The 25,136-nt window shown below is 40.8% G+C and overlaps 1 protein-coding gene across 3 annotated transcripts in view; it reads right to left on the bottom strand.

Annotated features, from left to right (window-relative positions):
- The window catches only part of sbf2 (SET binding factor 2), a 165,648-nt gene extending 140,760 nt beyond the window's left edge, over positions 1 to 24,888 (bottom strand). For all 3 annotated transcript variants that reach the window (XM_024418817.2, XM_024418815.2, XM_024418812.2), the window contains exon 1: positions 24,726 to 24,888. In XM_024418817.2, the coding sequence (XP_024274585.2) occupies positions 24,726 to 24,780 (55 nt within the window). In that variant the 5' untranslated portion in view covers positions 24,781 to 24,888. The remainder of the gene's footprint in view (positions 1 to 24,725) is intronic.
- Between the last annotated feature and the right edge of the window lie 248 nt (positions 24,889 to 25,136).

Genomic DNA, 25,136 nt, shown 5'->3' on the forward strand with positions numbered 1-25,136 from the left:
ACTTGAAGTAACTTCAAAAGTTCTTGAAATGTTCCGCATTGACTGACCATGTCTTGGAGTAGCGTCTCGTTTCGCTTATTTGGAGTTGTTCTTGCCATAATATGGAATAGGGCTATCTTCTGCATACCACCCCTACATTGTCACAACACAACTGATTGGCACATTAAGAAGAAAGAAATTCCACAAATTAACTTTTTACAAGGCACATCTGTTAATTGAAAGGCATTCCAGGTGACTACCTCATGAAGCTGGTTGAGAGAATGCCAAGCGTGTGCAAATCTGTCATTAAGGCAAAGGCTGGCCATTTGAAGAATTTCAAATATAAAATATTTAGATTTGTTTAACACTTTTGTTAACTACATGATTCCAAATGTGTTTTTCGTCATTTTGATGTGTTCACTATTATTAGAAAATAGTAAGAATAAAGAAAAACCCTTCAATGAGTAGGTGTTCTAAAGATTTTGACCGGTAGTGTATTACATTCGAAAATCTTGTAAAACTTACAGGCACAAAACAAATGTCAAACCCCCAAAACCAAATTGTAAACCAAACCATTAAACAATGTTTCCCCGAATCCTCCACATAGGTCTCCTGTGTGTCCTAAAAAACTGTTTTTCATAGACTCAAGGTGTTAATGAGTTGGCCAGGGTATTTTCACAGTATTGTAATGACCAGAATAAGATAGCGGTTATATCACTGGGTCTGCTGAGAGTTTTCTACACAGTCTGTTAGTGCAACACAGACCATCAGAGCTGGAGGTTACTGCTGCGTGCATTCCACAGCTCACTCATGCCATTTTTACAATTTTGGCCTGTGGTAAAATACACAAAAAATGTGACTGTTGAGCAAATTTGGGACAAGAGACAAAAAGTGTGCTGAGAGTAAGATGAGCAAATATTTGCATACACTTGCAACACAACAGCTTAAATGAAAACAAGCTCAAATGAAAAACCTAAAGATATTTTTTTGTATATTTTTTTAAAAAAGAGGCCAAAGACATAATGCTCTAGACATTATTCATCCTTGATTGATTCGGTTTCCAAAACAACCATAGGATGGTCGTTGGTCTCTCTTGATATATTCTTGATTAGCGCAGGTGGTTCTTCTACTGGAAAAAGGTTAATCCATCTTCCTGGCCTTGGTCTTCTAGCAGAGCTGCTCAATAAATCAGCTCTAGGAGGCCTGGGCAGGCCCTAGGCCGGCGGCTAGCCGCCAGCTGTCGTCATCTCCACGTCAATTTCCTAACCTACATCTGGCCCAGTGTGTGGACAGGTGTGCCGATTGGTCGGAGACAGGTTGGCAGGTGCTGCCAACTCTGTTTTCCTCTGTTCCACAAGAAGGGTTTTATTAAAATCCCCCACCGCTGCTCCACGTAATGAAACCCAGTTAGTGCGGAATGCTATTTTTTCAGCAAGAGTTACGTAAAGCCCCTAATCACTCCAACAACCTGTCCAAAAGCTTTCCACCACCCCCATCCTAGAACTAAACACACTGGACTGGATGTTCCAAAGAAAAGATTTGCAAAGGACTATGCCATGGTTTGCATGGGAAAGGGTATCAAAGATGATCAAGTGAATGATGTCAGAGATCCAATTCCAGGAAGCATTCCAGTGTCTGAAAGCAGCTGCAGAACTAGGAAAATATTTGGAAGGAAAGGCATCAGGAGCATCACAGGAAAAGATGGACCAAAATGCACATCAACCATCAAAATAATATGGTTCAAATGAATTAAGAGCCGTGGAAGGTTAACCATACAACCAGTGACGTACCTAGCACACCATTTGTTAACTTGTCCTTTATGGATGACGAATGGTGGCCATAACATTTTCCTAAATAAGTGGTTTTGTTTTGGTTTAATTTCCCTAAAAGAGCAAGGCATATGAATGAAAAGGTTTCATTGAGTTCAATCCTCTGGCCTCCATTACAACTAGTCTATAGCTATGATCTTTATGTGAACATTGACAGATATCTGATCAAGAGACTAGGCCATTACTGATTAGGGAGTGGGACTTGCCATGGCTTTCTTTGCAATCCTTCCTACAGTACTACACTGACAATCAGCAACCTACTCTTCCATCATACAATATGCAAATGCTTTTCCTAACTGATTACTTGACTTTCATAAGTACTTGAATGGAATGTTAATATTTGTGGAAAACAGAATCCCCATCTGGATAGCTGCTCTGAAGCAGTGTATTCAGTGGAGTTTCCCTGGACAAGCTTTGGCTATCACCCCTCCTGCACTCTCCACTCTGACGAAGAAAGGAAGGAACTCCTCCATTGTGGTCAGGATGCCTCATCACAAAGCACAAAACCAAAAGGAAAGCTGCCCAAAGTGCATCAGCCAATCAATAGGAGGTAACAAATCCCTGGTGTTCAATAACATAAGAGACATTTCCACATCTGACATTTTGTCAATTCTACAACCATCACAACCGGAGTACCTCACCTCTATTGGCCAAAAGCATAAACTGAATGAAAGCTACGAACTTACTCTGACAGAGCACATCACAAATTCCTTTAAAATATGATTGGAATAATATTAGGTTAAGATATTCATAACACTAAGGCCTTGCACAAGCTTCCAGAACTGTAACAAGAATTAGGGCTGGCACAATTACCGTATAAGCACGTATGAATAGAACAGGCTTGGAACCCTGACAATTTAACTGCATACAATCATTTTCATTGTAATGTAGAATGTTTATTCAAATGACGTGGCTCTAGCAATGGAATTTATTTTTTGTAATGTCAGTTGAATCAACAAATCACAGCACATATTGATTGGTACACTTTATCTTCCTGATTTGCGCCTGCGGGTATACTCGCAATGGCAGCCAGTCCACCTATGAATAATAATAATTTCAACTTTTATAGCGCTATTCATTGATATACAAATCGAAGCACTTTAGAGCAAAAAAATATATATAAGACTAATTTAGAAGAACATCATTCATGAGAAGGGTGGTCATGAGAGGGTCTGGAAAGTTAATGGCTTGAGGGGTCATCGGAGGAAGGTGGTCATGAGAGGGTCTGGAAAGTTAATGGCTTGAGGGGTCATCGGAGGAAGGTGGTCATGAGAGGGTCTGGAAAGTTAATGGCTTGAGGGGTCATCGGAGGAAGGTGGTCATAAAGGGGGAGAGTAGGCAAAGCTGGTCTGTGTCATCAAAGCGTCTTACGTCCCTGCCGTCTGTGTGGCTTCGCCATAGCAGGACTAGGATGAAGTTTGACCTCAGCCACTGCAGTTCGTGGACTCCAGATTAGGTGTAGCTAGCTAGCGACTCCTTCACAACTACCAAAATGAAGCACCCACTTGGATGAAGCTACAGGAGTCACGTGGCACCAGAAAGCATACCACATGTCAATAATAATTCAAAAGTAGCCTAGTAACGTAGTCCTCCCTACTATCCTCATCACTCCACACCTCGGCTATGCAGTCTTGCTTGAGGCTTCTCCATCCTCAACCTCCGGACACAGGCTGACATTCGAATCAAAACAATTGACAGCTAACATTAGCTAGCTAGCCAAACAAATGAGTCACCAGCTTCAGTCTTCAAACTCTGTGGTGGATTCTGATCATATTAATTAGCTATATTCATTAGCTATATTCATTCTTAAAACAAAGTTTGTAGGGAAAAAAATTACATAAAATAAGAATACTTTACCAAATGTACAGAAGCTCTCTGCCTAGGCTACCTGATGGCGCTATGGCAACCACAGAAACTCATGCCATCATTGACTTGAATGAGGATGCCCGTTCTATTCATTCTATTTCAATGGCAGCACATACAACTATTCTCTTTTAAGGCACTCTGCTTCTGACTGTAACAGTGACCGCGGTCATTTAGTTGACCAATAACCTTCAAAAATTCCATGACCATCACAGCCCTATTGAGAACGTGATAGAAGATTAGACTATTTTAGTCATTTTCCTGCACACACAAATGCAACAGCAAAGGTTCCCATCTTACCACAAACAGTAAGTTCACTGTCCTACATGCAGAACTGTGTCATAGCTCAAATAATTTGGAGGCGATTAGGCCTAACTTAACAGCTTCTGGCTACCATCATGTAGGAATGGGCGGCAAGGTTAATCAGATATCTGAACAGAAGTAACTATTCGATTACTTGAGTTAATAAGGCTGTGCGATATGGCCAAAAAAACAACTTATTTTTATTGGATGTTATTTTATGTTTCTGAATAATAAAATAATAATAAAATACAATTTGCTTTATGGGTGGCAACCCATTGAAATAACTTAGAACGTATGCATGAGTCTTTCTCCATTCATATTGTTTTATACTGTTCAAGTCTACTTCAACCTAAAATAATTGTCAGCATATCAATTTTTGCATTTCCTACACTCATTTGAGATCATTTCCACACAGGGCTGCACAATATGGGCAAATAATCTTGGCTCTATTTTTAACCAAATGTTAAAAATTGCAATTTGACTTGCAATTTAGTGCAAAACACTTGGGTGAACTGTTGGAATCATGGAAATATAATGATTACTCTAATTCTATAGTTAGAATATAATACTGGGCACTTTGAATACAGTGTTGTTTGACATGACAATGAATGAACATGCCAGGGAGGAGTTATTGTGACAGGGTAGGAAACAAAGTGTTGTGTTTCCTAGGGGACCCTATAATCTTTGGCTACATTGAATGTTCTCTTAGCTACATCACAAAGCTAACATATTCATGCTTTGCATACTCCTCTTTGATTTAGAAGATACTGTTGCACAAACAACATGCCGATTTAGGTCTACACCGTCACAGGTATTATCAGACTGTATAGCGAATTATGTTTGCTCTGACTCAGTACATGTATTAGCTAGTTAGTGGCTAACAAGATTCAGGCCCAACCAGGCCCAACCTGCTAAGAAACAAAACTAATAGTGTAATTACAGAACGCTAGTGGAATTATATTAAGAAGCAAAGTGAAAATAGCATGGTTGTCATCAACATTGTTGCATGTACTGCATTGACCATGCAGACTGAACGCAAGTGTCTCATAGGTCCAGGAACAACAAACAGCGCGGGGCTAGGTTTGTGTGGAAAGCGGCATCGAGAGGGCGGGGAGAGATGACTCAAGTAGCTAAGTAAACTTTAAAAATGGATGTACCACATTTAACAAATCTAACATTCAAATAGCGTTAAAGGTAAAATAAAAACGGTATACCGTTCAAAAGACGCTCCTGAAGTAGTGACACACAACATACGCCTAGTTTCCTGAAACGAGGCGATAAACAGTTTATACCGGGGTATTTCAAAATACTGATGGTATGATTTAATACCGGGGGGCTTGGGGCAGTGCTACGTCACTAATTATAACCACAATATAAGTTAATGATGCAATATGCCCAAAATCGCGCTAACATTTCCCGGTTGTAAAAGGTTTAACTTCACTGGGGTAGGGGGCAGCATTCAGAAATTTGGATGAAAAGCATGCCCAAATTAAACTGCCTGCTACTCAGTCCCAGAAGACAGGATATGCATATAATTAGAAGATTTGGATAGAAAACACTAAAGTTTCCAAAACTGTTAAAATAATGTCTGAGTATAACAGAACTGATATGGCAGGCGAAAACCTGAGGAAATCCAACCAGAATGTACTATTATTTTGAAAGGCTGTTTTTCCATTGAAAGCCTTTTTGAAATCAGACACGGTGGTTAGATTTACAAGAAGTTTATCTTCTTGTATAAGGAATTTTAATTATGGGATTTCTGTTTTGAATTTGGCACCCTGCAATTTCACTGGCTGTTGTCGAGGTGGGACGCTAGCTTCCCACTTGTACTAGTGAGGTTAATAGTTTGTCTAATTTTAGTTTGTGACAAAACAAGCAAGAGTAGAGAATCATTGTACCATCTAAACCACTATGAAATACACTATATACAGTACCAGTCACAAGTTTGGACACCTACTCATTCAAGGGTTTCTTTATTTTTACTGTTTTCTACATTGTAGAATAATAGTGAAGACATCAAAACTATGAAACAACACACATGGAATCATGTAGTAACCAAAAAAAGTGTTAAATCAAAATATATTTTAGATTCTTCAAAGAAGCCACCCTTTGCCTTGATGACAGCGTCGCACACTCTTGGCATTCACTCAACCAGCTTCACCTGGAATGCTTTTCCAACAGTCTTGAGGGACTTAACACATAAGTTGTGCACTTGTTGGCTGCTTCTCCTTCCTTCACTCTGCAGTCCCAAACCATCTCAATTGGGTTGAGGTCAAGTGATTGTGGAGGCCAGGACATCTGATGCAGCACTCCATCACTCTCCTTCTTGGTCAAATAACCCTTACACAGCCTGGAGGTGTGTGGGTCATTGTCCTGTTGAAAAACAGATGATAGTGGGACTAAGCGCAAACCAGATGGGATGGTGTATTGCTGCAGAAATCCGTGGTAGCCATGCTGGTTAAGTGTGCCTTGAATTCTAAATAAGGTCACAGATAGTATTACCAGCAAAGCACCCCCACACAAACATACCTCCTCCATGCTTCACGGTGGGAACCACACATGCGGAGGTCATCCGTTCCCCTACATCTCACAAAGATACAGCGGTTAGAAACAAACATCTACAATGTGGATTCATCAGACCAAAAAGGACAGATTTCCACCGGTCTAATGTCCATTGCTTGTGTTTCTTGGCCCAAGCAAGTGTCTACATCTTATTGGTGTCCTTTAGTAGTGTTTTCTTTTACAGCAATTCAACCATGAAGGCCCGATTCACAGTCTCCTCTGAACAGTTGATGTTGAGATGTGTCTGTTACTTGAACTCTGAAGCATTTATTTGGGCTGCAATTTCTGGAGGCTGGTAACTCTGAGTCTTCCTTTCCTGTGGCGCTTGATGATTTCGCAACTGCACTTGAAGAAACTTACAAAATTCTTGGAATGTGTTAATGTAATGAACTGTTGTTTCTCTTTGCTTATATAAGCTGTTCTTGCCATAATATAGACTTGGGTCTTTTAGCAAATAGGGCTATCATCTGTATACCACCCCGACCTGGTCACCACAACGAATTTGCTCAGACACATTAAAAGGCTGCAAACAAGGAAAATATCGGTATGGGCCAAAACTTTAATGTTGGTGCATCACTAGTTAATTTCTCATTTACAAGGTTTGTTACTTTCTCTTCATGCAGTCAATGTTATTCCAGTCTTCCCGTTATCATTGTTGATTTGGACACGTTGTTAGCAGAGTGCGCAACCAATGCTACACTTGTGAGAGAAGTTTTGGTTTATTTCATTCCATTTAGTTTTGTCAATTTAGTAATTGTTTGGAGTGCTCCCGTCAATGTTGAGTAAGGATGCACACACAGATTTAGGCCTATAGGCTACCTGGCCTGCACACAAATGTAGGCATATAAATGTACCCACTTGGGGATCTGATTGGCATAACGCACCACCACTAAATGACCCGTGGAGCTTTTCAAAGTAAAGTTTTCTTCACCTCAAACAGTAAGCAAACAGTCTGTTTTTACATCCATTGAGAATAACAATAGTTCAATGTATTTTAAAAAATCTTTCCAGCTCTATCCCTTTCGATAACCACTCAATGTGAAATGGAAAAATGTCATGCTCTGATCCAGTGGAAAGGTCATAAAATAGGTGTACCTGATTACTACTTCTTATCAGTGCTTGACTTGGATTGAGAGAGGTTCCGGTACTCATTTTGTATGCTGATACTGTTGATATTTAGGTGCAGGAGCTCCACAATACTTTTGAGCTAATATTCTGTAAGAGGAACAGGAGCTCAAGGAGTAGAACATTTGAGGTGCCGGTACTCCGCTCAAGTGAGCTCCTGCCCAAGTCGAGCAGTGCTTCTTATCTCTTTCGCAAATAGCCTACAGCTGTGTCTGTCCAGAGCTCACTGGCGCTGGAAACTGAGCCCCCAGAATATTTTATGCAATGTTGCAAGTTTGCTAGCTCAAGCTAATTGTTTCAACTATGTTTCAAGTTCGTTGCAGACAGGCCATATGTAGCCAATGTGATTCATAAGGATATTTATTTTTAGCAGGATATTTTCTACCTGCAGGCTGCAATGTTTTTATTTGTTGGCTTTAGGTAGGCTGTTTTTTTTTTTTTTTTACGTAGTTGGCCATGGCAATCAGTTACTTTTTTTAGGTTTAGATTTTCTTTTAGATTTGGATAGCATTTTGATTAACCGCATGACAGTAGTTGAGATATGAAGATGTTACTATAAAATAAAGTGCTTCACGAAAATATGCTTGAAAACTGTAACTGGCACGCAGATCAGTAGAAATGGTCAAATACATTGGCATTCCACATGAGAATGGTTGACGACTCCTCGTGTAGCTTATTACCGGCAACTTCAGGAGAGTAATGGCAGAATCTGCAGGAGCGGGAGACTAAGTTGGGTCAGGTTACATTTTTTTAATCTCTTCTGGTTATCTCGATCTGACGCCCTCTTGAGGCATTTGTCTTTTTTTCATTAAACTGTAAGCTTTAAGTGTCAGACAAGCTCAATGCATATCGTTGATTTTACTAAAACACAGTGTCTGTATATGGAAAAATATACCTTTTTAAAAATTTTAGACCAATTGAAAGAAGTGTCGACTTTTGGACGACCAAGATTTTTGTTGTTGTCGGGGACGGCCATAATTGATGAAATATGGATTATAATAAAATAAAAGATATAATAAAAGATAAACATTCATACATCCACTCTCATACTCAGCGCGCCCCCCCCCCCAGCAGAGCTCCAAAGCTGGTGTGGTAGGATCACATTTATCCTTCCATGTTGCACAACATCATGGGCCTAGCTTATGGTCTACATCAGTGCTTCTCAACTAGTTTTGCCTAAGGACCCAAATTGAACCAGGTTGTCTCAGTCGTGACCCAATATTCGCATCGCAAAAAATAATCACAAATACAATCCTGATTTTTTTAAATATATATTTTTATGTTGATAGTAAATTTAGCAATTATATGACAAGGGAGCATTGTATTGTAAGTCTATTCTGAGTGTTAACAATTTGCTTAAGGTATCCTTCCTTCTGAAAGTTACCTGCCTCTCGGGTAGACGGATGAATGCCCGCCCAGCCTGTGTGAGTGAGGGTGTTGGAATGCATGCACTGTTATCTCAGACCCAGTTGTGGAGAATGAAATTGGTCCTGATCGAAATCACAGGGGGGAAAGTATGGACAAATGGAGGGGAATACCACACCCCAGACAAAGGATTTATTATACTGACCACTACCCCCCCCACACACACACACCTCAGTTAAACAGTTTGTGTAGGCAACAAGCAAAGGCTTAAACAAATTGTCCCGAGATAAGAGCCGCCTCACCCTTTACTTATTTATTTAAGGTGAAAGTTTTGTTTGCAGGATGGGAGATAAGAACTAGCTTGTTGATATGTCCTCTAGTTACTCAGGGGTGACATTATAGCCTAGTAGCCTACATTAAATCAACATTATGCTGCGTACAGTAGTATGTTATCAGATCAAGCTCCACTCTGCAGACGTACAAACAGGATATTTTTTACAAACGGTTTGAGAGACTGGCATTCCATGTTTCCTGTTGGTCAAAAGTGGTGTTAATACAAAACATGCATTTCAGGTGTTGACAGGTGTTATAGGAGGGTGTTATTGACTGTTTTACCAGGGACATCCAAAGGTGGAGGAAATGTTTACCAGCTGTTTTCAAAGAACATAGGAAAAGAGTTGGCATGTCACATCAAACACTTTGGTTTTATGACTAGTGACTCAGACCAGGATTATCCACTTGGCCAAGGACTTGTGGGCCTACACACTGCAATAGGCAATGTTAAAAAAAAAAACACTGTTCCTTAAAACTGTCCACACTTTTTATTACGACCCTGTAGCATTGGTAACGATAATACTTATGAAATCTCAGAGGTTTGACTGTAAATGAAGGATCCTGTCACATTGCTGTAGTGTAATGCTTTTGTCATTGAAATCTCCACAAATTATTGTCTTATACTTTCATTAAGTTGCCATGATGGTAGGGATGAGCATTTGAATTATTCTACTATTCGAATACGTTAATGTTATTACATTTTTTTTGGGATATCCGCACAGGGTAAATACAAAATATATAAATAAGTTAAAATAAGGAATTTGGTATCGACTCTCAATCAGAATAATGCAATTGCAATTGAGGTAAACATACTGCTTTTCTCCGTTACTATGGCTAACTGCAGCAGTGAAGGATTGAGAGCCTAAAAAACAGCTTATTTTACTAGGCCATCACTGTTGAACAGCCATCTACCAGGTGATGCACAATCACCTACACACTAGGGTTGGGCGGTATCCACTAGGGTTGGGCGGTATCCACTAGGGTTGGGCGGTATCCACTAGGGTTGGGCGGTATCCACTAGGGTTGGGCGGTATCCACTAGGGTTGGGCGGTATCCACTAGGGTTGGGCGGTATCCACTAAAATAATGGGAGGTATCCACTAGGGTTGGGAGGTAATTCTATAAAATAATGTATTATTATTAATAATAATAATAATAATAATAATAATAATAATAATAATAATGTGTTATTTTTACGTACAAAACAATTTAGTCAACTGGGATCTCGATCCAGAAGAGGAGTGAATGTCTCTGCTGTAACCAAGAAGCTTGATCTTTACTTCTAGCCGCAAGTTAGCAAACAAAAATGCATAGCTGGAGCCCTGAGCTTGATATAATTTGACACATCTTTGATTTCTTATACTTAAGTTCAAAAATGAAATGAGAAATATTAGTTATAGATCTGTCATTCTCATTGAAAGCATGTCTAAGAAGCGATAGAACAGACCTGTTTCCCGTTCTTTCATTTTTGCGTATTTCTTTCAGTTTTGTACACCAGCTTCAAACAGCTGAAAATACAATATATTTGGTTATTGAAAATATACACTACATGACAAATTATGGACACCTGCTCGTCGTACATCTCATTCCAAAATCATGGGCATTAATAGGGAGTTGGTCCCCCCCTTTTCTGTTGTAACAGCCTCCACGGTGGGTTAACAAGGCAGTTAACCCACCGTTCATAGGCCGTCATTGAAAATAAGAATGTGTTCTTAACTGACTTGCCAAGTTAAATAAAAGGTGTAAAAAACGGCCAAATCGGTGTCCAAAAATACCGATTTCCGATTGTTATGAAAACTTGAAATCGGCCCTAATTAAATGAGCAATTCCGATTAATCGGTCAACCTCTACCCCAGACCATTATTCCTCGTGATTAACATGATTAATCACTCCAGAGAACGTGTTTCTACTGCTCCAAAGTCTAATGGCGGCGAGCTTTACACCACTCCAAACTGACATTTGCCATTGTGCATGATGATCTTAGGCTTGTGTGCGGCTGCTCGGCCATGGCAACCCATTTCAAGAAGCTTCTGACTAAAAGTTATTGTGCTGATGTTGCTTCCAGAGGCAGTTTGGAACTCTGTAGTGAGTGATGCAACCGATGACAGACCATTTTTTTCACTCTTTAGCACTCAGCGGTCCCAGTCTGAGCTTGTGTGCGTTGTTGCTCCTAGACGTTTCCACTTCACAATAACAGCACATACAGTGGACCAGGGCAGAAATTTGAGGAACTGACTTGTTGGAAAGGTGGTATTCTATGACGGTGCCACGTTGAAAGTTACTGAGCTCTTCAGTAAGGCCATTCTACTGTATATGGAGATGCATGGTTGTGTGCTTCATTAAAAAAAATGTATACACCGGTCAGCAACAGGTGTGGCTGACATAGCCGAATCCACTAATTTGAAGGGGTGTCCACATACTTTTGTATGCACACACACAGAGAGAGTACCAGTCAAAAGTATGGACACCTACTCATTCCAGGGTTTCTTTCATTTGACTATTTTCTACATTGTAGTAACCAAAAAAGTGTTAAACAAATCAAAATACATTTTAGATTCTTCAAAGTAGACACCCTTTGCCTTGATGGCAGCTTTGCACACTCTTGGCATTCTATCAACCAGCTTCATGAGTTAGTCACCTGGATTGCATTTCAATTAACAGGTGTGCCTTGTTAAAAGTTTATTCTTGGAATTTCTTTCCTTAAGCATTCCAGTACAGTTAAATAATTAACACACACACACAGCCGTCTAAGGTATGGCATCTCAGTGCAAGAGGCATAACAGTCCCTGGTTCAAATCCAGGCTGTATCACATCCGGCCGTGATTGGGAGTCCCATAGGGTGACACACAATTGGCACAGCATCGTCCGGGTTTGGCCGTCACCGTAAATAACAATTTGTTCTTAACCGACTTGCCTAGTTAAAAAGGTTACACACACACACAATTGACCAAAAAGTTGTTGGCATTTACACATGTCCCCATTACCAGTAAAACAATTAAAACCTATATTTCTTTCACTTACTTACTGTGCTGTTCTGTTCTGTTTGGGTTAAGTAGCTGGCTAGCTATTTATTTTCATGAATTGAAGTTCAATTTCAATAGGGGAACAAGAATACAACGATTCCTAAATCATTGCTAAGAATAATGAAAATGACTGCAGTTGATACTGGTCATTGTTTTCGGGCTGGTTGTATTGGTGCTAGCTAGGTACCAAGCTAAAGCTAGCTACCCCAGAAGTTGCGGTCGAACAAAATTATCCTTTATTACCAACGAGGTATTGTAAACACATTGTGCGTGGCCAATGTTTGCAGACTTTTGTACAGCTTTGAGTGGTACTGTATCTTTTTTGGCACGCAAAGACCCAAATGGCGTTCCAGAGTATGTATTAGAGGTCGACCGATTAATTGGGGCCGATTTCAAGTTTTCATAACAATCAGTAATTTCTGGACACCGATCATGGCTGATTACATTGCACTCCAGAGGAGACTGCGTGGCAGGCTGACTACATGTTATGTGAGTGCAGCAAGGAGCCAAGTTAAGGTGCTAGCTAACATTAAACTTATAAACAAACAATCAATCTTAACATAATCACTAGTTAAACTAGTAATATCAACCATGTGTAGTTATCTAGCTTGTTCTGCATTGCATATAAATCGATGCGATGCCTGTTAAAAATTAATCATTGAATCATAGCCTACTTCGCCAAACGGGTGATTTAACAAGCGCATTCGCAAAAAAAATGCAGTCGTTGCACCAATGTCGGTATCAGCGTTGAAAAATCGGTCGACCTCTAGTATGTATGTCTTGAAGCTAATAGCAGTGACGCCATTACTGTAGGTCAACATCTATAAAATAGAGCACTTGATAGTGTGTACCGGTGATCGACCGGTCGACGAAAGCCAACATCACCCACGACAGTCAATGGCAATGAATTCCATTATCATGGATTTCGAATTGAGTCGTCTCACTGAACTGTTCTTACTCTTTCAAATGACTACTCGACTTGACTGCTCGATCCACACAGCAGACATTGTGGGCTAGGTTATAAATGCTGTATTGCACGTGTAGTGCAACATTTTACATGGCATTGTTACAGCATGTACCTACACTACCGTTCAGAGGTTTGGGGAACTTAGAAATGTCCTTGTTTTTGAAAGAAAAGCACATTTTGTCCATTAAAATAACATCAAATTGATCCGAAATACAGTGTAGACATTGTTAATGTTGTAAATGACTATTGTAGCTGGAAACGGCTGATTTCTTATGGAATATTTACATAAGAGTACAGAGGCCCATTATCAGCAACCATCACTCCTGTGTTCCAAAGGCATGTTGTGTTAGCCTTTTTAAAATGATATACTTGGATTAGCTAACTGTTCATTAGAAAACCCTTTTGCAATTATGTTAGCACAGCTGAAAACTGTTGTGCCGATTAAAAGCAATAAAACTGTCCGCCTTTAGACTAATTGAGTATCTGGAGCATCAGCATTTGTGGGTTTGATTACAGGCTCAAAATGGCCAGAAACAAATAACTTTCTTCTGAAACTCGTCAGTCTAGTCTTGTTCTGAGAAATGAAGGCTATTCCATGCGAGAAATTGCCAAGAAACTGAACATCTGGTACAACGCTGTGTACTACTCCCTTCACAGGACAACGCAAACTGGCTCTAACCATAATAGAAAAAGGAGTGGGAGGCCCCGGTGCACAACTAAGCAAGAGGACAAAGACATTAGTGTCTAGTTTGAGAAACAGACGCCTCACAAGTCCTTAAGTGGCAGCTTCAAATAGTACCCGCAAAACACCAGTCTCAACAGTGAAGAGGCGACTCCAGGATGCTGGCCTTTTTAACATTTAATTGTTAGATTAATACATGTCTACTAGCAGTACATGTTATATTTAGAGTTAGCGATCTAGCTAATGTGTTTTGAGTTCACACTTCCTCTGGTGGTTAATTAGCACCAATTGAATTATGCCTATATATAATATTAGTACACAAAGATAAAGGCAAATTAATGAACAAAAACATCTGAAAAGCCTGGAGCCCGATTTTGATAGTAAAATAACAAAAATAGCCTAATTGTCAATACAAAATTCATGACAATCACTGGATTAGGTCACATATGAAAAGATTTTGAATCATGCATTCCTGCTTGGACATGGTATTCAATAAATGCATTGTTAGATTTAACATCTCAGTAGTTTATTCCACTTCTTAATATATCAACATTTCTCCCAGGGAAAATGTTAGTCTGGAGACCTGGAAATGGATAACCCCTCTTCTAAATGACCTATTGACATGTCATTCAGCACTCACACAGTACAGTACAAAATGTACTGTTGACAATAAAACCTTAGTCAACTAAAGACAAGAATGCTGGCTGCAGTAGCGTCTTTCGACAAATGGCTGTTTGCTGTATTTTGCTTGTGCAAATAGGCAAGCACAAGTGACGCAAGTGTCAGATAAATCACATTGTAAAGCCCAGTCAAGAAAATACAAAATCAGCTTTGTGATAAATCTTTGTATATGGCAATTGGCCCATTTTTCTAAACCTGCAATTATTCACAGAGCTACACTTAAGCAACAAATCAACAAAACATTACTCATCAAGAGGCAGCAATCTCGAGCTGAACAGTACAACAGCCAAAGCCAAGTCTGGAGAAACCATTTGAGTCATGCTACAGTATATGCTGATGAAGACATTCCACCCCACATTGACCTCTAGCATTCTTGCATCCCTAAAAAGTGCACAGCTAAAATGATAGAACCAACAGGCATATGGAAGCGGTTTGTTCTCGCTCGCAATGAATGAGGGTATTTTTTCTTGCAGGTTTGAGTCACATTATGCAAGCCATTTCCTGTGTCCACAACCTTAATAAAAGGTCAAGGTCTGTCATAAAGCCAGGATTGGCCAGTAAATGCCTCAAACACATCTATGTAGCTCTAATCAGAGAGGTTATCATTTCTGTCACATACAGTATGAGGCAGGCAGCAGGGCAAACTCCTCCATTTCACTTTGCAAATTACGATTTATGGCACACAGTAAGCCAGAGAATATTTACTACAGCTCAAATGCCAAATACCCAGAAAGAGTATCCTTCAGTAAGGAGAAAGACACTACTTATTCAAGTCTGCATCCAGGCACACTTTTTTTTTTTTTTTTTTACATTCCAGCTCAATGCAGCAAAATAAATCCAAGGTTCATGGATCAAATCAGACATTAGTCCCCAGGGAAACAAAGCCCTAGTACAACCTCTGGAGGTACAGTTTAGGTTAAGATGATGTAAAACTTTGTCCTATCATGTTTATGTACTTGGGATGCGCATCTTTCCCTTTCAAGATGATTTGATACGCATCTAGATACATGGGCTCTGATACAGGAACGATTATAGTTTGAAACGAGTCGGTGCTATTCGGTTTGATATTCATTTTATTGTAAATTCAAATCTGATGCTGATGGAACTCAAGAGCCTGGCTTCTCTGAGCTAGCTGTCTGTCTAAAGGATGTACAGTGCATTCGGAAAGTACTCAGACCCCTTGACTTTGTCCACATTTTGTTACATTACAGCCTTACTATAAAATGTATTAAATTATAATTCAAAACTATGAAATAACACATATGGAATCATGAAGCAACCAAAAATAAAGGGAAAAAAAAGCTATATTTGAGATTCTTTAAAGTAGCCAACCTTTGCCTTGACAACTTTCCACACTCTTGGCATTCTCAAACAGCTTCATGAGGTAATCACTGGAATGCATTTCAATTAACAGGTGTTCCTTGCTGAAAGAAATTCCACGAATTAACTTTTCTTAATGCGTTTGAGCCAATCAGTTGTGTTGTGACAAGGCCAGAGTGGTATACAGATGATAGCCCTATTTGGTAAAAGACCAAGTCTATATTATGGCAAGAACAGCTTAAATAAGCAAAGAGAAAAACAGTTCATCATTCCATTAAGACATGAAGGTAAATGTGAAAAATTCCAAGAATTTTGTACATTTCTTCAACTGCAGTCGCAAAAATCACCTAGTGCTAAGATGAAACTGGCTCTCATGAAGACCGCCACAGGAAAGGAAGACCCAGAGTTACCTCTGCTGCAGAGGATAAGTTTATTAGAATCACCAGCCTCAGAAATTGCAGCCCAAATAAATGCTTCAGAGTTCAAGTAACAGACATCTCAAACATCAACTGTTCAGAAGAGACTGCGTTAAATCAGGCCTTCGTGGTCGAATTGCTTCAAAGAAACCACAACAATAAGAGACCTGCTTGGGCCAAGAAACACGAGCAATGGACATTAGACCGGTGGAAATCTGTTCTTTTGTCTGATGAATCGAAATGTTAGATTTTTGGTTCCAACTGCTGTGTCTTTGTGAGATGCGGAGTAGGTGAACGAATGATCTCTGCCCGTGTGGTTCCCACCGTGAAGCATGGAGGTGGTGTGATGGTGCTTTGCTGGTGACACAGGCTGTGATTTATTTAGAACTCAAGGCACACTTAACCAGCATGGCTACCACAGTATTCTGCAGCAATATGCCATCCCATCTGGTTTGCGCTTAGTGGGACTATCATTTGTTTGTCAACAGGACAATGACACAACACACCAGGCTGTGTAAGGGCTATGACCAAGGAGGAGAGTGATGGAGTGCTGCATCAGATGCTCAACCCAAATGAGATGGTTTGGGATGAGTTGGGCCGCAGAGCGAAAGGAAAAACAGTCAACAAGTGCTCAGCATATGTGGGAACTCCTTCAAGACTATTGGAAAAGCATTCCAGGTGAAGCCGTTTGAAACAATGCCTAGAGTGTGCAAAGCTGTCAAGGCAAAGGTTGGCTACTTTAAAGAATCTCAAATATAAAATATTTTTTGATGAGCTTTATTTATTTGGTTGCTTTATGATTCCATGTGTTATTTCACAGTTTTGATGTCTTCACTATTATTCTACAATGTAAAAAAAAAATAGTACACATAAAAACCCTGGAATGAGGTGTCCAAACTTTTAAGTATTCAGACCTTTTGCTATGAGACTCAAAATGTAGCTCAGGTGCATCCTGTTTCCATTGCTCATGCTTAAGATGTCTCTACAACTTGATCGGAATCCACCATTGGTAAATCGAAGTGATTGGATATAAATTTGGAAAGGCACATAGAGTTGACAGTGAATGTCAGAGCAAAAACCAAGCCCTGCTGTCGAAGGAATTGTCCGTAGAGCTCCGAGACAGGATTGTGTCGAGGTACAGATCTGGGGAAGGGTACCTTTCCTATATGGAAGTGGTTTGGAACCACAAAGGCTCTTTGTGGAGCTGGGTGCCCAGCTAAACTGAGCAATTGGGGGAAAAGCGCCTTGGTCAGGGAGGTGACCAAGAACTCAAAGGTCACTTCAGTAAAAGGCCCGCTTGAAGTTTGCCAAAAGGCACCTAAAGCCTCTCAGACCATGAGAATCAAGATTCTCTGGTCTGATGAAACAAAGATTGAACTCTTTGGCCTGAATGCCAAGCGTCACTTCTGGAGGGAACATGGCACCATCCCTACAGTGAAGCATGGTGGTGGCAGAATCATGCGATAGGGATGTTTTTCAGTGGCAGGGAGACTAGTCAGGATAAGATGAATGGAGCAAAAGTACAGAAAGATCCTTGATGAAAACCTGCTCCAGAGCGCTCAGGACCTCAGACTGACTCAAAGGTTCACCTTCCAACAGGACAACAACCCTAAGCACACAGCAAAGACAAAGCAGGAATGATTCAGAACAAGTCTCAATGTGATTGAGTGGCCCAGCCACAGAACAGACTTGAAAACCGATCAAACATCTCTGGAAAGATCTGAAAATAGCTGTGGAGCAACGCACCCCATCCAACCTGACAGAGCTTGAGAGGATCTACAAAGAATACAGGTGGGCCGAGCTTGTAGCGTCAGACCCAAGAAGACTCGAGGTTGAAACACTGCCATAGGTGCTTCAACAAAAGTACTGAGCAAGCAAAGGGTCTGAATATTATATATATATATATTAAAAAAACAGTCATCTTAAATTTACATAACACACATCTATACATATATATGCAAACATTTCTAAAACTTGTTTTTGCTTTGTCACTATTGGGTATTATGTGTAGATTTATGAGGGGGGGGCGATTTAATACACAAGGCTGTAACATAACAAAATCTGGAAAAGGTCAAGGGGTATGAATAATTTCCGAATGCACTGTATATGTCTATGGTGTCTGTAGGCACTTTAGCTGAGCCATAAGAGATACTGGGCATCTACCCACACACTATCAGTCTGGGGGAGAAACGTTCGCTTTTTAATCTGAAATCACCGTCACAAACTAATTTATTGGTAATTCTCGCAGATTCATTATTACAGAGAATCAGACAAATTAGCTACTTAGCTTATTCAAGCCAGTCTGAAAATACAACACTGCCCCTTTGAGACAAAAAAAAGCTTTTACCCGACTTGCTTTTCAAAGATGTCTAGAAATGTACACGGTTGTGCTCTTGTAGGAAGCATTCCCTCACCTATCGCTGACTACATTATCTATAACTGGGTATAATAACTCACTAACTAGCAAAGGATATGAAGAAAAAGTTCACACGTGGCTACATGTAGCTCTTGCTTTGATCTCAAAACAAGCTCAACTACTCACGACCACAGCTGTGGGCTCCCGAGTGGTGCATCGATCTAAGGCACTGCATCTCAGTAATTGCGGCGTCACAACAGGCCGTGATTGGGAGACCCATAGGGCAGGGCACAATTGGCCCAGCATCGTCCATGTTTGGCCGGTGTAGGGTGCCATTGTAAATAAGAATTTGTTCTGAACTGATTTGCCTAGTTATATATAAAATAAAATGTAAACAGTCCAGTTCAAAGTAAATGGCACAGATCCATATATGGCAATAGCCTATTTGCATATAGACCTACTGCAGCTCTGATTGGTTATGCCGCACTGGTCCGGGCTGAGTCATGTACAATATAATCTACTCAGATTCCTTCTGCCTACAACAACATTTCTTGCATAGTTATTTTTGTTTATGGCATGTTGCATTGAAAGTGGTTAATATTGCATTGATTCGATCACAATTGCCACAGTAAAAGGAAACATTGACAGTGTTAACAGGGAAAACGCTACAATGTTGAGTGAAGTTCAATCTCGTGCTTCTCTCCTTGGTTTGACATCTCTTCTGCACTCTGCGCTGGCAGTCTTAGGGAGCTGTGCTGCAAGGGGGGAACATTGGTCATAGCCAATGAATATATGGCACTAGGGTTGCGAAGGGTCGGAAACTTTACGGTAAATTTCCAGAAATGTTCCATGGGAAGTTAAGTTGCCTTATAACGGTGAACCTTTATTTGTGGGATACACAATTCTAGGTCTTGTGGCATATTTTGGTTAAACTATCCCCAATTCAATGGAATTGTCACCCTCTGCATGCACAGTGCATTCTTCCATCACGTGCATCTGATTCTCAAGATCCTCCACACTAATGAGATGTTATTGAGCCCACACAACTACAGTCAGAGCCAGGAAAAAACATGCTTTCTGGTACATTTTGATTACAATACTGGGTGGGGTGAATATATTGTACATGACATACATGATTTTTTGAAAACTAGTAAATTGTAGTCTACAGCAAAGTGTTTAAATAATTTCTAACTTAATTTCTGCTAGTTAGTTTTTGCTACCATGTGGGTTTTAGCTTGCTTGAGCCTGCTAACTGAGGTGTTAATTCACCTGTTTCCATACATGTTTCATTTTTAAAAAATTATCTTACAAAGGAGTTGTTTAATCTAACTGCTTAACAATGTATCTGTACATGGAATTTGTTTAGTTATTTGACTCATTTTTTTCTAATCTTTGCAGGAAAATGCCACGGGCACTATCTGATGTGTGGAGACATTTCACTGTAGCTAATGTAGAAAGAAAAGCTATGTACATTTGCAAATACTGTCACAAATCATGTGAAGAACACAACAAAGATGCAGAATCCTCTGGCCAAGTGCATAAAGTTCCCCCAGCGCTCACAACAAGCAACCTCTAAAGTCCCTCTACTTCTATTCGAGGTGAAAATGATGAATCAGACACTTTACCGATAGCAACAGCTCATGGTCCTCCAGGAATCAGAAGTTTTTTTGACTCAATGGAGGAACGTAGTCAGAGAAATGCTGATGAATGTCTTGCTCGAGCTGTGTATGCAACTTGTTCACCTCTGATGCTCACAGGCAATGTGTATTGGAAGACATTTCTGAATGTTATTCGCCCAGCATACACCCCTCCAACCAGACATGCTTATCTACTCATTTGCTGGATGCAGAGTTCAACAAAGTTCAAGTGAAGGTCAAGCAAATCATAGAGAAAGCAGACTGTATTGCAATCATCTCTGATGGGTGGTCGAATGTTCTTGGGCAAGGAATAATTAACTACATCATCTCCAACCTTCAACCAGTATTCTACAAGAGCACAGACAAGGGACAACAGACACACCGATCTCTACATTGCAGATGAGCTGAAGGTAGTTATCAATGACCTTGGACCACAGAAGGTATTTGCACTGGTGACAGACAATGCTGCCAAAATGAAGGCTGCTTGGTCTAAAGTGAAGGAGTCCTACCCTCACATCACACCCATTGGCTGTGCTGCTCATGCAATGACTATGCTCCTCAAGGAGGTCTTGGCACTGAAAACAATGGATATACTGTACAAGAGAGACAAGGAAATGGTTAGGTATGTGAAGGATCATCAAGTTATAACAGCAATCTACCTCGCCAAGCAAAGTGAGAAGAATAAGAGTGCCACATTGAAGTTGCCCAGCAACACCCATTGGGGTGGTGTTGTAATCATGTTTGACAGTCTCCTGGAGGGGAAGGAGTCTCGCCAAGAAATGGCCATACCACAGTCTGCAGATATGGACAGCCCAATCAAGAGGATCCTCCTGGATGATGTATTTTGGGAGAGAGTGGTAAGCAGCCTGAAACACCTGGAACCTATAGCAGTAGCCATTGCACGGATTAAGGGAGACAATATCATCCTGTCTGATGTTCAGACACTGCTTGCAGGTATAAGAGAATAAATCTGTACTGCCCTGCCCACTTCACTGTTGCTCTAACCAGAGGAAACTGCAGTTCTGAAATACATCAAAAAGCAAAGACTTCTGCCTGAAGCCCATACTCGCCACTGCGTACCTGTTGGACCCCAAGCATGCTGGCAAAAGCATCCCGTCTGGTGCAGAGATCAACAAGGCCTATGGTGTCACCACTATTCCCCAAAATGTGCAACCCTATATAGCACAACTTTGGATTTCACCTCTCCCCAGTCTCATAACCTAATGTTTTAGACCATTTGGGAGTTGACAGACACGGAGTGATCTTCTCGGGATGTCTTTGGCCCATCGCGCTCTAGAGACTCCTGTGGTGGGCCGGGCGCATGCATGCTGACACGGTCACCAGCTGTACGGTGTTTCCTCCAACACATTGGTGCGCCTGGCTTCTGGGTTAAGCAAGCAGTGTGTCAAGAAGCAGTGTGGCTTGGCAGAGTCGTGGTTCAGAGGATCCATGGCTCTCGACCGTCGCCTCTCCCGAGTCCGTAAGGGAGTTGGAGCGACGGGAGTGGAGAGTGTAATTACCAATTGATCTCACAAAAAAGTGGGGAGGGAAAAAAAGTGTACAAAAAAAATGCATGTAGCCTACGAATAGCCTACTTTTATTCTGGTAAAACAACCTTTTGAACAGTGCCTTTGGTTGTCACTCAACTAGTAAAGCCGATTGCGCAAACAATGCATAAAATGATGACGACAATGCATAAAATGACGAAGAGTAGCCTTCAGTCATATAGCCAATCGAAGGAAATAGGCTACATTTCTTTAAAACAGATCAAACACAAGACAGTTAAGAAGTGTTCGCTATTATTAAGTATAGGCTATAGCCTAAAAACCAAGCATCCGACCAGGGGTTGGGGGAGAAGAGAAACCATATATTCTGACAGGAATTCTCCGCTCTGTCTGGCCTGCATTACTCTCTTGCGTTGTGTAACATATTGAAATAGGTAATAGCAAATAGGAATAGGCAAATTACTCGGAATGTCACTTGTGTGCTGCCCTGCTGTGCTCTACCAGACACTGTTCTATACTGTGGGGTGCCAGTCAAATTCAAATAGGCTAAACCGTTGTCTGTCACATCACGATGTCGTCACCATCAACAATGGCTGTCAATCACTGTCGATATTATCGTAATATCGTCCAACCCAACTTCTATTCATTGTTATCCATGTGACCACAGTGATGCAGACACAAAAGACGAAAAATAATTTCCATCAAAAGCTGCCATCATCATAAAAGGTTCCTTTCCAGGTAGGGCCTACCTCTCACCCATGCTGAAGTCAAATTTAGTGGTATGACAAACTGAATGTAGTGGGTTGATGTTGGCTAGATACATTCCTTGGAGACCTTAATAAAGGAATGTAAGCTACAGATCTGAAGAGTTTGTGTGCTTTACTAGGCTGAAAATCCATTAAATTATGCCTTGGACAATATGTGGCTCGTCCTGTTGGTTTAATGTCTTACCTGACCAATGTATCCATTCCCAATCTTCCTACACGGAGAGAGGCTCCCATTACTAAAATATCACTGGAGTAGAAATAGCCTAACCTAGCTTATGCCATGGACTGGCTGGGCCGCTCTCGTGACAGCAGACCTATCCTTCAACAAATGACAACTAGCATCAACATGATTTTTTATGAGTCAGTCATTTGGAACAGAATTGGGTCAAGTGTGGAGCAGGAGCCACAATAAAGCTGGGAAGTAATCATGACTTCTGTGTGGATCCCTGGCTGGACTTAACAATCAAGGTGGAGAAAAAGCAGCTGCTGTCTGTCTACTCAGCCCACTGTCTGCAGATCAGCTTTACAAAAGAAGGGCAAAGCAATTAAGTGAAATGCATTCTCAGGGAGACATGTTCTTGTTGTTTGTTTTCTTTTTGTGAGAGTCTATATTAACTCTAAAAAGCATTTCCAGTTTTCTAGTAGAGTAGAGAATTCAACTCCAGTTCACACAAAGGGACATCTATGCAGTACAACTGCTGATTCCCCCCAGGTCCAGACAACCCTGGATGTACATAATCCCACACCTCAGTAACACATGAGAAGAGGATGGGAAAATAAACAGAGGATGGACAGAGATACTTTTTTTATCTGGAAATCCCCATCCCTACTACAGACTATTCAATCCCCTCTGGCTGTAACAAACATCCTCTTATCAGGGAGATCCACCACTCGCTCAGTCTATTCATCATTATCCATCTCAGTCAGAACTGGGGGTTTTATGAGCGGGCAGAATCCATCTAGGCTCCAGCGATGCCTAGATGGATGAACATTTTGTTCCTACGGCACAGAAGTTGTTTGTCAGTTGAGTGACATTGGGGCCACTATTTACCTATTCATGTGGCTGCCTCTAGTGAGTGAGTTGATTCAGCTGGATTGGTTGGTTGTCTCCCTCTCACACAGGGGCCTGGAAAGATGCCACTGCACTTGGGATGTGTCTTTACTCCCTTACGGGTAGTCTACGTTCCTTCATCATTCTTCGAATGCAGGCCATACTTTGGGCTCAGTATAAACATCCTCTTTCTTGTTTGCTCTTCTTCAGTAGGTTCCTCTTTCAACCAAGCCAATTCAAAAGGAATGTTCCAACTGTAGGCCAAGTAATTTTGTTACAAAAGTACAGTATAACAATGGTTTAGCAGACCAGAGTGTGGGTCTTGTTTGGGAACCTCAGTTCTGGGCCCCACTTTTGAGTCCCCCCAAAAACACAGAAATACCAAGTAATTGACTTCCCCTATGCCCAGCCCATCTTGTAGGAACGTTGGATAAAAACAATGTCGTATAAGACAGGAAGTTAGGATTTCTATTCTCATTCTGCCAGTGTCAAACAAAATATGATATCCTACAAGTTGCAAATGATATGAGATTGTAAATGATATGAGACTTATGCAAGCCTTACAGCTGAATGCATTCTCCAAAATCATGATACCAAAGCTGCTCCCGGTGCAAGCCACGCGCGTCACGAACTACAATTCCAAAGGGCTGGATTTGTCACATCAACAGGATGTTACAGTTCGTCTCAATGAAACTCCAGTTTGTGGTTTAAATATCTACAACACTCAGTCCCCCAACCCCCCGTTGCATATATTTAAAACCCGTCGTATGTGCATTCTAAATATACCAATAGTTCAACAATGACACGCTGCAGACTGCTTCAAATCTCAGATATCAATAGCTAACCACCTAGCTAGTCTAAGCTAACCAGCAAGCATTATCAACACTGACGGCCTGGATAAACCCAAGCATTTGAAGTTCAATGTAGCATTCGTGTTCCAAGTGTTACATTCAAAAACTTACCAGTTTTGTCCTGATCTAATCTCACGACAATCAAATAATCAGCCAATCTCGCCATGTTTGCTTCTTATTCCGAAATCTACCAACACAATTCAGCATTTTTCTTTCTTCAAAAGCACAGCCATGTTTGACAGAAGGAGTGATATTGCGCCTGCGTGTAGAAGTAGCGACATCCATGGGCGTGGGCGCTTGGTTTACAAATAGAAACTGTGTGGCCGCAAACAGGGTCACACCCTGCCACACCACTGGTTGGCCAGCACGGAAAACCATCTGATGACCACTCGAATCCCGTTAGCATGCTCATTTAAAAAAAAAAAAACCTACCAATTGGGGAGAAAAGGGGTAAAAAAAAAATTAAAGTACATGTAAAAAAAATAAGTTACCCAAATATTTTCAAGTCCATTCGAAAGTAGA

Source organism: Oncorhynchus tshawytscha, linkage group LG04, assembly GCF_018296145.1.
Source record: "Oncorhynchus tshawytscha isolate Ot180627B linkage group LG04, Otsh_v2.0, whole genome shotgun sequence".
NCBI lineage: Eukaryota > Metazoa > Chordata > Actinopteri > Salmoniformes > Salmonidae > Oncorhynchus > Oncorhynchus tshawytscha.